The sequence below is a fragment of the Helianthus annuus genome, chromosome 17 (assembly GCF_002127325.2).
Source record: "Helianthus annuus cultivar XRQ/B chromosome 17, HanXRQr2.0-SUNRISE, whole genome shotgun sequence".
Taxonomy (NCBI): domain Eukaryota; kingdom Viridiplantae; phylum Streptophyta; class Magnoliopsida; order Asterales; family Asteraceae; genus Helianthus; species Helianthus annuus.
Window position 1 is genome coordinate 30682375 of NC_035449.2, and position 13877 is coordinate 30696251.

General features: G+C 36.4%; 1 protein-coding gene and 1 long non-coding RNA gene across 3 annotated transcripts; both read right to left on the reverse strand.

Moving 5' to 3' along the window:
• Positions 1-476: 476 nt before the first annotated feature.
• LOC110910347 lies at positions 477-4273 on the reverse strand. 2 transcript variants are annotated; one of them, XR_002576030.1, is made up of 4 exons: positions 3878-4273; positions 1626-1763; positions 1260-1540; positions 477-1175 (listed from the first exon to the last, which is right to left on the reverse strand). XR_002576030.1 is itself a non-coding variant. In XM_022155018.1 (4 exons), exons 1-3 carry the CDS (start codon positions 2144-2146, stop codon positions 1260-1262), a joined length of 726 nt encoding a protein of 241 aa, XP_022010710.1. In that variant the 5' UTR covers positions 2147-2589; the 3' UTR covers positions 477-1175. The 2 variants fall into 2 exon arrangements, 1 of the variants encoding a protein (XP_022010710.1); XM_022155018.1 differs by lacking the exon at positions 3878-4273 and adding an exon at positions 1840-2589.
• A 3254-nt stretch (positions 4274-7527) lies between these two features.
• LOC110910349 lies at positions 7528-9197 on the reverse strand. Its single transcript, XR_002576031.1, has 2 exons — positions 8479-9197; positions 7528-7689 (listed from the first exon to the last, which is right to left on the reverse strand). It is a non-coding gene; the product is annotated as an uncharacterized LOC110910349 (long non-coding RNA).
• Positions 9198-13877: the final 4680 nt, after the last annotated feature.

Consider the following 13877-nt stretch of genomic DNA (forward strand, 5'->3'; position numbering starts at 1 on the left):
TTGTACACAGGGGACATTCCTACTGAGGCAATGGTGTAAAGCTCAAAGGATAAGGCTCGGACCTAATACACTAAGTGTCTCAGACAGGGGACATCTTCATTGGAAGAGTTGCAAAGGGATTGAAGTTTGAGAATAGGATTATACCCTATTCCTGGTATGATCTTTCCTTTGTAAATGCTAATTTTTGACAATACTATGTTTGACAAAAGGTTAAACATCCTGATTAGGATAAGTTGTCGGAATATATTTTCAAAATATATTTTCGAAATACTTTTCAGGATATTTGATTAAGATATTTGAAGCTGGTACTGGTTTGAAACTTTGATCGAGCAAGTATCGTCAAAACAGGTTTTAAAAATGGACTATCTTTTAATTTTCTCTAAAGGTGATTGAATTTTTAGAAATTCTATTTTCATAATATATCACTGAGTATATTTTGCAAAACTAAGGTCTGTAATAAGAAAGACAGGAAGTAATAGCAAGAAAAATGAAAGATGAAATTATTGGAAATAAACGGTACTAGTTGATAACCAAAGGCTTCATCCTGAAACCTAGGACCCATCCACCTTCGGCTATCAAATTGTTTTGATACGGAAATAAAAATTGTTCATAAGACATAAGATTGTTCAAACAAAAGGAAATAAGTTTTAGGGGGCAGTGCCATCTTCGTTCGCGGTAATTTCAGCAGCACCCGTCTCGGGATCCACCTCAACATCCCTCTCAGCATCATTAGCTTTTTCAGCTACTTTGGAAGATCCTTCGGCAGTTGGTGTGGTAGAAATGCCGCCAAGATTCTTTAGCTTCATTTCCCAGGCACCAACATCCCAAGAAGGGCATTCAAAACCTAGTGTTTTGGCTTCATGGGCCATCTTCAGCCTGGCCTGGAGAAGAGAAGTGACGACGGAACTCTTAAGGCTATCCCGGTAGCTGACCATATCCCGTTCATGTTGCGCATCGGCAGCTTCAAGATCGGCTTGGGCTTGAAGAGTAGCTTTGTTGAGAGCAGTTTGGTGTTCTTGAATCATAGCCTTGAACTTCTCCTCGTAGTGACGAGATCTGGCGGCTGCAATCATGCCTTGATCGGAGATCGTGACTTCTGCTTCCTTCAACTTGGACTCAAGCGTCTTGTTAAGTCCGCAGGATTCTTGATATAGATGAACCAGACGTTCAAGACACTGCGAAAGTAAGAGGACAGGTATTGATTTTGATAAATCTTTGTAAATGATATAAGTTGCAGGATGTGGTTTGAGAATACTAACCTAGGTAAGAAAGGAAGTCATAAACCCGCTAGCTTCGATGAACCCGTGCTTCTCATAGGGAAAAGTGTCAGAGATGACGGGGGAGTCGGGCTCTTTCCTTTTACGAGAGCTGGAGCTCCGGGGCTTGGTAGTTGACGAAGGTTTGGTGATGACAATGACTTTGGAACCACTGGGTTTGGATGAGGCTGTGGCCTTAGGATTGGGTTCCTTCTTGATCTGAACCTGATCAGAATAGCTGTCCAACTCGTCGAGATCAAAGACTTCAGGGATCTTAGTCGGGGCTGCATAAAGGAAAAAGTTTTACATTATTATTACTCTCCATTCTATTATGCTATACTAACTAACTATTTTAAAAGTAGTCCTTACCAGACATTTCAGATGACGAGTATTGACTGGAACTCGGGATATGTGTGGTGAAACTCCTGTCTATTGCAGGTAATCGGTAAACAGTATTGATTCTTTCCTCTGATTCAGCGGTAGGGGGAGCTACTTCCTTGAAATTTACTGCATAAGAATCAAAAAGAAGGATATTAGCAAAAGATAAAAATCTAAGGGTACATGAGAACATTTATGACCCTACCGGTGGTTAACCACTCCACCGGAAGGTTGGCACCCTCAGCAATGGAGTCTCGTTTGACGAAAAAGAACTTGCGTTGCCATCCGTCTTCATTTTTAGTAGCTTTAAGAATAAGGGGTTTGTTGGAAGTCGAAAAAAGCAAAAATCGGCTAGAACCGTGAGATCGGAGGCGATAAGAGATTGGCAGATCCTCGATACAAAGGTCGGGACAGTGAAGGCTTTTGATTTGGTTAAGTATGATTAATACTCTCCAAACCATGGGCATGGTTTGAGCAAAAGAGATGCCGGTGGTCCGGAAGAATTGCATCATGAACTCGGGAAAGGGGTATCGAAGACCCAGTGAAAAAGGGTATGCTGGAAAGCAAATCCAATCTGTGGAAGAAACATCCGATCGAATGGTCTAAAGACTGTGTTATCAGGAAAAGCACCGGAAGCTCTCAAAGCCGCAATGTCTGCATTATCAAAGGCACAGACTTCTTTCTCAGGATTTTTGAGAAGATTCTGTTGGGTAAAAGTCTCGGATGATTCACCGGTTTGGGAATGAGTCCTGGTGGCCATGGCAGATGAAGAAAGAAAGATTGATAAAAGATGAACAAGAAGTAGGGGATTACCTGGAGACTCTGTTGAAGATATCTGCTTTTCAAACAAGAAGAGAGAAGATATAGGGGCATTGTGGATCTCCATCGAGTTAAAAGCGCGTTGGAGGTTATGATGTGATTTTGATCGTCGTCTAGGTTTAATTGCTTTAATTTATGAGATAAAATTTTTAAAATATATCCGTTGGATTGGAATACCAACAGATATATTTTGGGACAATTGTTATGGGTCATTTTCTGAGCGTACATATCTTGATCAATATCCTGCTTCTAATTGTTTATTTGTGACCAGGATAATGGACGGGGATATTGCTAATATCCTGGGCGATATCCTGAGGTTGTTTGAATTAATCACGTGCAGGTTAAAGGCTGGGGTTTGCTAACGGTCAGATGGACTTCATCTCCTCAAGACTCGGGCATGTTTGTTATGGGAAAGACGTTGAACCCGAAAGACTAGGTCTACAACGTTCGAGTGAGGAATATTCGTTGGATCCCGGTTATTTAGGATAGTTTGTTATATTTGTTTTACTATAAATAGATGGGGGCGGATCAGATTAAGGCACGCAACTTTCACATTTTCAAACACTTTCTCTCTAGCTCTCTGCAAACACTACACATAAACACTTGTATTCAAATCACATTGTAACACCTAGTTGATTCGCTCTACATCCTGCACTGTATCCTGAAGTTTAAAGCAATAAGAAGAACAAGGCAGCTGCGATTGTCAGCTCCCGAGGTTTTATGCCGGCGATCTAGATTGATCAAGGGCTTTCCTCGTACATATCAGGTGTCAACCTTTACTTTTTTGCTCATTGTTTGATCACAACTACAACTCTATATCTTGAGCCGTATCCTGAAACTGTTTTCGCAAACTAACAAACCAACATATTTCTTACAAAGTATTACTAGCACACTACCTCACAAAACTAATTTGATCACTTAATTGCTTAGGTAATTTTTGACCAAAACAGGTGGCTACGTCAAGTTCCGCACAAAGGTAATGGGGAACCGACGAGCCTATGATGATATGATATCCAAAATGTATGAAATGCACCAAGTGATAAACAACCAAACAACACATAACACAACCTCAAACAATAAACAAACCAAGTATAATGATTCATATGAATGTATGCATGTTGCACGGTATTGTGGTGTGCTGCAAGGTCTAAGCTCAATCAAATGGAGCTGGCATCGTATGGGTGGCAACATCAAGTTCCGCCCATAGGTAATGGGGAACCGAAGAGCCTATGATGATGTGATGTCTAGAATGCATGAAATGTACCAACATGATAAACAATCAAACAACACATAACATAGGTACTCCACATAATGGTAATTGCACGGAATTGAACTTGTAAAATGCGATAAAAACATTGCGACACATGATACACCCCAAAACATATAAATAAAATGGAAAAAGGGGAGTTGTAAGATTCACTCACAAGTTTGCGTTAGCGAATCCTTGCAAAAATTCTAGCACACGAATGGGATAGGGAAACGCTTGGAACATCGAGGATTATCCGAAGCGATGACGAAACAATCGTTGACGTGCTCCGACGGGTTGCAGATTCTTCTCCAGCGTATTGCGAGTCCTTCGGCAGTACGAATGTTGCGGGTAATGAGAGAGTGTAAATGGGTTGTGGTCGACGAAACCATGCGAATAAGAGGGTGAGTTTTCTTGTCGGTAGATTTAGAGTGTTGGAATTTACACGAGAAAACGCGTTTTCCAATCTGGCCATGAGTGTGAGATCTTCTTGTAAGGAAACTTGACTGGGAATTGGTCAGTGATTTGCTACCTTCCATAATCGTTGTAGGTTTGGACGGCAAGTTTTGTTTCAAAAGGAATTCATTATAGTAAGATGATAAATACAAAAAAAAAAAAAAAAAAAAAAAAAAAAAAACACTTATATGACTTGCACCAAACAATTAGGTAGTCCAGTGGTTGTGGGTTTCTCGGACCAAACATGTTGTCTATATATACGCGTTTCGGACTCGAGGTTGATTGAAGTTTCCGTAAAAATGATTGATGTATTTGTTTAAAAAAAAGAGGCCAAGTTCATGATTGAGATAATGCGGGAAAGGCGTGTATACAGGATTAAATCCCGATCAATCAGCGGCCAAAAAGGAAGGATAAACTTGGTCAACTGTTTTGGCGGCATTTTGTTGTTCAAAAAGGATCTTAACTGTAAATTTATATAAAATGGACATGAGATTCACACCACACTACCTACCGGTGCATGTGGTTTAAATTTATATATTTTATTTTTGTTAGTTCATTCTAGATCTGATCAAATAAAAGCACATTTCAAGTTTCTATACATTGCCCAAATGGCCCCTCAACTTTAATAGAGATTTAACTAACTAAATAGATTAACTTGGTTAAGTTTCATTACCTTAAAATTCATTCTAAAACCCAGCGGAACTAACTAGATTAATTTTTAGAATTTTTAAATTTCAAAAGATTAATTATTTAATTAACTATATAAATAAATTGCAAAAGACTAATTAACTCGCGAAAATTTCCGAGGTTTCAAAGATTAGGATTCGGGTTTCAAAACGGGTCGCATTTTGGGAGCCCATTTTGTCGGATGTTACAGTCTCCCCTACTTTTAGTAATTTCGTCCCGAAATTAAGAGGAAACCATAATTGGTAATTGTTTTAGCATTTAAGGTAGAAACAAAGTAGGATTTAGGTTCGATTGTGGCGGTAACGTTCCCGGTAGAGGAATCGTTCTTTGTTGCCAGAGGTGTAAAAATGAAAAGCGTCGTAACACGGTGATGGCTGGTATCATGACAAGGATTTACTATTGAGTTGTAATCACGATGTCTAATTGGAATTTACATCATGACAAGGGATTTTGAGGCAATCAAAACATCATAATGATAAACTTACATATGGAATTATAAAATGAATCTTCAAACACATTGTTATCCAAACTCAGATTGACACTACTTACACAGAACTTCTCATGACAATCTAACAAAGCTTTTGATCCTTTGACAAGAACACTTATATATAGGAAGTACCAGCGGCATATCCACCATGTCCTTGTCAAATTTTCATTGGCTTTGTTATCAAGTCATGATTAGTTCTACGTGACTCATCCTAAAATCTACCAAACATAACCAATCACAACAACCAATGTTTAAGTCTCGAATCCAAAGAAAACAAGACTAACTGATGGCGATACCTCTATCTTGTGTGTCTATGAAAAAGTGAGACATGACCCACTTTCCCTAAGTTATGAAACGAGGTCCACCGTGATGTATGATGACGTGAAATAAAATGGAACTTAACCGATGTAAGGTGACATGATATGAAGTGTAATGAAAAACAATTGGCGTAGCACCATATTAATTGCAACGATGGAAACAATATGAAATATGTTAACTTGAAACGTTAAAATCCAAATTGAAAACAATGTATCTTGAATAGTCAAAACAAGAAATGTAATCGATAAAAGCTTATAATGGAGTATAATAAACAACTGGAGCGGAGCCTTGAGTCTTCATGGTGGAATAAGACTAATTGGGTTGCTCGTTCGCACCGTTGTCGTTGACCTCAGCTGGGTTCGCGTTGATGTTGTAGGCTCTACCTCTTGTTAGTGGGGGTGTTGGGTTTGCCTGGTTTGCCTGGTTTGCTTGGGCTTGAGCGTTGATGATGTTAACAATCTAGGGCACGTGTTTCTCAAGTAGGTAGGGTCACCACAATTAAAGCAAGCTCGAACATATGGAACCATAGGATAATGCAGTTATTGATAGGGTTGGATCACGTTTTGGGTAGGAGTTGGAGCTTGGTTTTGAGGGGTACGCCATGTGTTACTCAAAGGACCATAATGTCCACAATTGGCACCCAGTCGGCAAGGTACAGTGGGTTGATGGTGGTAGTGGCAAGTGTTGCTTTGAGGGTGAGGACTAGTGTAGGGTTTCTTATTTGGGTAAGCTAGGTTGGGTGCCACTAGGGTGATTGGGAAGGCTTGAAGAGGTACAGCATGTTGGGCTTGGATCACAATGTTAGGAATCACGACAACCATGCGTTTACCAGAGTTTCTGGAATCAACGCAAACAAGGTTGTGAGATTTTTTTGATGGATTTGCTAGCGGATATGCGAAAGAAAAAAAATATAAACATATGATAAAAATGAAAGCGTTTGGGGTGTATTAGAAAACAATAACTCATGGTAACACTTTTAAAGTGTTCTTGGGCTTAGCTCGTAATTGGGCCTTGCATGCCGCCATGCTTCACCTTCGTAATCATGTGGGCCCCCATGATTACCGGGCTTTCGTATGGTTCGCATGTGTTAGCCTGGTAACGTACACTAAAACCCGGAGAAAATCGAGAAATATGAATGTAATGTATGAAAATCGGAGGGTATCCTTGGTTGGACACGGTGACAACTCAAAGTTGGGTTAGTTCACACGACGTTTGGTGTGGCATGCTTTGGCCTAATAGGTCCTTCGTACTCTCATTACTAGTCCCCAGGTAGGCAAACTGGTCCGTTAATTCAGATTTATACGAATGCCAATCCTAGACAGGACGTCCCGACTACCGGTACTAGAACCTTTCCAGTTACTACATGCCCGTCACATGAACTCACTTTGATGGGATTTGAAAACAAAAACATCACAAAAGTTTGAATAACATAAAATGAGTATATTGTAAAAGGAGGGAAATGTTTTGAAAATTTAGTGAAATTGAGAACTTATAAATAAGGGCTTTATAAGTTTCGTATGGTACATTGCAGGTGGGGCTATATGTATAGGTAACGTATGTGTAGACTTCATGACGTAATTCTAACACATTATATGTATCATGTAATTCAAGTAACAAATAGAGTGCTTGCATGCATTTGTGTGTAAAATGAAAGGAATTTAAATACGATAACAATAGCAAATCATAAGATAAACATAGCATAAAATCACAGAAGCACATAGGTCCTAGTTGACTAAAGTATAGGTTTTAAGGGTCTAATAACCTATCCTATATCCCTAAAGACAATAGCTCTGATACCAATCTGTCACACCCCGACCAGCAGCGGAAAAGGTGATCGGGGCATGATTGGGTTAATCCAAAGCTTATGACTTGCTATTGCGTGTTTTAAATAATCATTAATTCATAACAAATGTTTCACGAAACAATTAATTCAAATACACAATTACAAGCACAAGCCATGGTTCATAACTACACTAAGCTAATCCGTTTTTTTGTTAACTAAAGCCCATCCTGTGTCCAATCTTCTCTTCGTACCTGTTCACCTGTATCATGTGTAAAAATGGTTTTTGGGTCAACAAAAGTTGGCGAGTGAACCTTATTGTTTTTGGAAAAAAATAATATGTTTAAGTTTGATTTATTGTGAAAACGTGCGTTAACCAATGTAAGTAAATATGTTGTATGTCATATATCATAACTCATAACACAATCTCAAACAATAAACAAACCAACTGAAATGATTAAATAAATGCACGCATGTTGCACGGTATTATGGTGTGCCAATGAATGAATGTATGTTGCACGGTATTATGGTGTGCTGCAAGGTCTAAGCTCAATCAAACGGAGCTGACCTCGTATGGGTGGCTACGTCAAGTTCCGCCCATAGGTAATGGGGAACCGACGAGCCTATGATGATATGATATCCAAAATGTATGAAATGCACCAAGTGATAAACAACCAAACAACACATAACACAACCTCAAACAATAAACAAACCAAATATAATGATTCATATGAATGTATGCATGTTGCACGGTATTGTGGTGTGCTGCAAGGTCTAAGCTCAATCAAATGGAGCTGACATCGTATGGGTGGCAACGTCAAGTTCCGCCCATAGGTAATGGGGAACCGACGAGCCTATGATGATGTGATGTCTAGAATGAATGAAATGCACCAACATGATAAACAATCAAACAACACATAACATAGGTACTCCACATAATGGTAATTGCACGGAATTGAACTTGTAAAATGCGATAAACACATTGCGACACATGATATACCCCAAAACATATAAATAAAATGGAAAAAGGGGAGTTGTAAGATTCACTCACAAGTTTGCGTTAGCGAATCCTTGCAAAAATTCTAGCACACGAATGGGATTGGGAAAAGTTTGGAACATCGAGGATTATCCGAAGCGATGACGAAACAATCGTTGACGTGCTCCGACGGGTTGCAGATCCTTCTCCAGCGTATTGCGAGTCCTTCGGCAGTACGAATGTTGCGGGTAATGAGAGAGTGTAAATGGGTTGTGGTCGACGAAACCATGCGAATAAGAGGGTGAGTTTTCTTGTCGGTAGATTTAGAGTGTTGGAATTTATAAAGAAGTGTTCGATGATAAAGGACATGGCTCACGAGAAAACGCGTTTTCCAATCTGGCCATGAGTGTGAGATCTTCTTGTAAGGAAACTTGACTGGGAATTGGTCAGTGATTTGCTACCTTCCATAATCGTTGTAGGTTTGCACGGCAAGTTTTGTTTCAAAAGGAATTCATTGTAGTAAGATGATAAATACAAAAAAAAAAAAACACTTATATGACTTGCACCAAACAATTAGGTAATCCAGTGGTTGTGGGTTTCTCGGACCAAACATGTTGTCTATATATACGCGTTTCGGACTCGAGGTTGATTGAAGTTTCCGTAAAAATGATTGATGTATTTGTTTAAAAAAAAAAAGAGGCCAAGTTCATGATTGAGATAATGAGGGAAAGGCGTGTATACAGGATTAAATCCCGATCAATCAGCGGCCAAAAAGGAAGGATAAACTTGGTCAACTGTTTTGGCGGCATTTTGTTGTTCAAAAAGGATCTTAACTGTAAATTTATATAAAATGGACATGAGATTCACACCACACTACCTACTGGTGCATGTGGTTTAAATTTATATATTTTATTTTTGTGAGTTCATTCTAGATCTGATCAAATAAAAGCACATTTCAAGTTTCTATACATTGCCCAAATGGCCCCTCAACTTTAATAGAGATTTAACTAACTAAATAGATTAACTTGGTTAAGTTTCATAACCTTAAAATTCATTCTAAAACCCAGCGGAACTAACTAGATTAATTTTTAGAATTTTTAAATTTCAAAAGATTAATTATTTAATTAACTATATAAATAAATTGCAAAAGACTAATTAACTCGTGAAAATTTCCGAGGTTTTAAAGATTAGGATTCGGGTTTCAAAACGGGTCGCATTTTGGGAGCCCATTTTGTCGGATGTTACAGTCTCCCCTACTTTTAGTAATTTCTTCCCGAAATTAAGAGGAAACCATAATTGGTAATTGTTTTAGCATTTAAGGTAGAAACAAAGTAGGATTTAGGTTCGATTGTGGCGGTAACGTTCCCGGTAGAGGAATCGTTTTTTGTTGCCAGAGGTGTAAAAATGAAAAGCGTCGTAACACGGTGATGGCTGGTATCATGACAAGGATTTACTATTGAGTTGTAATCACGATGTCTAATTGGAATTTACATCATGACAAGGGATTTTGAGGCAATCAAAACATCATAATGATAAACTTACATATGGAATTATAAAATGAATCTTCAAACACATTGTTATCCAAACTCAGATTGACACTACTTACACAGAACTTCTCATGACAATCTAACAAAGCTTTTGATCCTTTGACAAGAACACTTATATATAGGAAGTACCAGCGGCATATCCACCATGTCCTTGTCAAATTTTCATTGGCTTTGTTATCAAGTCATGATTAGTTCTACGTGACTCATCCTAAAATCTACCAAACATAACCAATCACAACAACCAATGTTTAAGTCTCGAATCCAAAGAAAACAAGACTAACTGATGGCGATACCTCTATCTTGTGTTATAAGGAAGTGGTCAGTCTATGAAAAAGTGAGACATGACTCACTTTCCCTAAGTTATGAAACGAGGTCCACCGTGATGTATGATGACGTGAAATAAAATGGAACTTAACCGATGTAAAGTGACATGATATGAAGTGTAATGAAAAACAATTGGCGTAGCACCATATTAATTGCAACGATGGAAACAATATGAAATATGTTAACTTGAAACGTTAAAATCCAAATTGAAAACAATGTATCTTGAATAGTCAAAACAAGAAATGTAATCGATAAAAGCTTATAATGGAGTATAATAAACAACTGGAGCGGAGCCTTGAGTCTTCATGGTGGAATAAGACTAGTTGGGTTGCTCGTTCGCACCGTTGTCGTTGACCTCAGCTGGGTTCGCGTTGATGTTGTAGGCTCTACCTCTTGTTAGTGGGGGTGTTGGGTTTGCCTAGTTTGCCTATGTTTACATCTATTATATGTATTTCTTTGATTACATACATGTTAAAAGTAGTTTACATATGTTTAATTACCAAAATTATATATATGTGTCATAACTAATTACATATATATAAAAAAACTAGTTTACATATGTGTAATTATAAAATTACATATAAAAAATAATAAAATTACTCTTAACATGTATGTAATCGTAAAAATACACATAATAAATGATAAAATTATCCTAAACATAAAAATATATAAATAAAAAGATTGTTTATTAGGAGTTCTGTAAATATTTATGGTTCTGAAATGATCTTGGCCCTATATATGTATATATATATATATATATATATATATATAGACACACACACACATATAACCGTCACATGTGTGTGTTTAGGGCTATAAACGAATCGAACGTTCAGTGAACAGTTCTTAAACTGTTCGGCGGGAAGTTCGTTTATGTTCGTTCATTTAACATAAACAAGAAATTTCGTTCGATTAGTTAAACGAACGAACATGAATTGAGGTCTTGTTCGTTCGACTATGTTCATGAACGTTCGGTAAGGTGTTCATGAACGTGTTCATGAACATTCATTCATGTGCATTCGTTTGTTTGTGGTTAATTTAAAGATTTTTGGTATTTTCATATATTTTATTTATACTTCTTATATTATTTAACTGATATTTATTATATTACTAGGTTATAACCCCGTGTATTACACGGGTTGAATAAATGAATTTTATATACTAAATAATAAAATAATATTCTTTAAAAACTTCTTTTATTGCATGGTTTGAATAAATGTAATTTAATGATAATAAAAAATTATATCTATAAGAACCATATGTATTGTACGGGTTGAATAAATGTAATTTTATATACCAAATAAAAAAAAGTTGTATCTTTAAAATCATGTGAATTACACGGGTTGAATAAATGTAATATTTTTTACCAAATAATAAAAAAGTTATATCTTTAAAAACCCCCGTGTATTACACGGGTTGAACAAATATTATTTTATATACCAAATAATAACAAAATTATATTTAAAAAAACTAATGGATGTACTCGGTACGCTATAGATATGGTGATTACAGAGATGATTATTGAAAAGAAGATACGATGTACTCGGTACGCCATAGATATAGACATATGGTGATTACAGAGATGATTATTGAAAAGAAGATACAATGGTCAAACATGTTATTCAAAAAGCAAATAAGCAGCTATTTGAGTGATAAAATATAAATTATATTTAAAAATTCGGTAAAATATAATATTATAATGAGAAGTATAGATTAAATTTAAACTAAATAATATTTAGTAGGAGAGTTATCTATAATTAATTAGAATACATTAAACTAAATAATAATTTATTTATAAGAGATTAAACTAAATAATATTTAGTAGGAGGGTTATTTATAATTAATTAAAAAAGCTTAAAATAAATAATAATTATCTGTAAAACATGGCCTAATATGATGACAAGTGTCCACAAAATGGTTTCTTTTATTATATAGTATAGATTACCCTAACAATTAAACTAGGAAACCCCATTTCCACCTTGTTTTTGCATCATTCCCCTTTACTTTTTTATTATTTACATCGACGAATATGATCGATCTTCATTCCACACTTAAGGTTTCAAGTTCCAGTGCTTCCCTCTAATGCTTCTCTCTGGGCCATCCATCTTTAGCCTTCGTCGCATTCGCCAAATTTATTTCTGTTCGTGAACCGTTCGTGAACACGCTCATTTTCTTAATGAACGAACACGGACATAAAATCTCGTTCAGTAAGTGTTCATAAACCGTTCCACATTTATTTCCTTAACGAACGAACACGAACAAGGTCTTGTTCATGTTCATTTACAGCCCTATGTGTGTTTATACATATTAATTATTTTTATATAGAATTAAATGTAAAACATGAAAACAGGGATCTGGGAGGGTTCCCTACAAAATGGGGAAATTTGGGAAAAATAAGAATAATTGAGAAAACCAAATGTGACGCTCATGTTGTATCGAAAAAACTAGAGAAACTGAGACGATTCTCCACTCTAATTTATGTCAACAAATTTTTATTTTGAAAACTAAACTTTATATGATGGCCCATACAAAACAACACATCCGATCCAAAAAGCCAAATATTTGATTTGAGTAATTTTTGGGTTTATTTAGAAAGTCAATTTCACATTATTCCATATATAAGTTTACAACTTTATTGTGTATTATTACTTGTATATTGTGCTTTGGGTATTTTTCAAAAAAAAAAAAAGTTACTTTTTTATTTTTAACCTAAAGGTTTTTACTTTTTACAATTTTAACCCTACTTAATTTGTTTTTTAACTTTAACCCACAACTTTTCATTATTTGCAATTTAACTTCACAACTTTTGTCACTTATACTTTTCATCTTTCGCAAATTTTCGTTTTACGTATAGTTCTAAATTTTTCGAGTTAATACGACGCAACTTGCATGTGTGGTTCAACGTTTTTACCTCCATTTTTCCATGTTTGACAGGTTCGTCGCAACACGGATATCATAGGTCGAGTCAGTGTTGGTGGTCGATGACGGTTGTGTGACATTAGTATTATTTGACACCGTTTTACGCCCCTCCGCAACGCGGGGAGTGCTTTAGGGGGTTTTCAAAGAAAAAATGGTTATGCATATGGTTGTCGTAACGTTGGCTTTGGAGGTTTTCCAAAAAAAATGATTTTTTTTTTTTACTTTTCACCCAAAAGTATTTCATAAATTACTTTTAACTCAAAACTATTTTTTTTTTTTTTTTACTTTTAACACAAAACATTTTATCTTTTGCAATCTATCCTCATAACTTTTTTTACTTTCAACTTTTGTCCTTTATAGTTTTCATTTTCCGCAAATTTTTCGCTTTATGCTTGGTTCTAAATTTTGTGACTTAACACATCGCAACGTGCGTCTTTGGTTTAACGTTTTTACGTTTCGTTCTAAATTTTGCGAGTTAACATGACGCAACGTACGTGTGTGGGTGAACGTTTTTACATCGTCTATTTTTTCTCCGTTTGACAGGTTTAACATAACGTGCGGGTCCTAGATTGACTTAGTTATAACTAAAGAATCCCCGCCGCATTGCGGCGGGTCGTAATCCTAGTTTCACATAAAAAAACAATTCCTATATTACCTTCTTTTAACTTTCAAATAGGTCATGAA

Excerpts from the sequence above, each read along its gene's own strand:
- LOC110910347 (XM_022155018.1), bottom strand. The coding sequence starts at position 2,146 with ATGATGCAATTCTTCCGGACCACCGGCATCTCTTTTGCTCAAACCATG. Across the intron at positions 1,764-1,839 it reads GGTGGAGTGGTTAACCACCG|TAAATTTCAAGGAAGTAGCT; the intron begins GTAGGGTCATAA and ends ATTCTTATGCAG. Across the intron at positions 1,541-1,625 it reads CTCGTCATCTGAAATGTCTG|CCCCGACTAAGATCCCTGAA; the intron begins GTAAGGACTACT and ends TCCTTTATGCAG.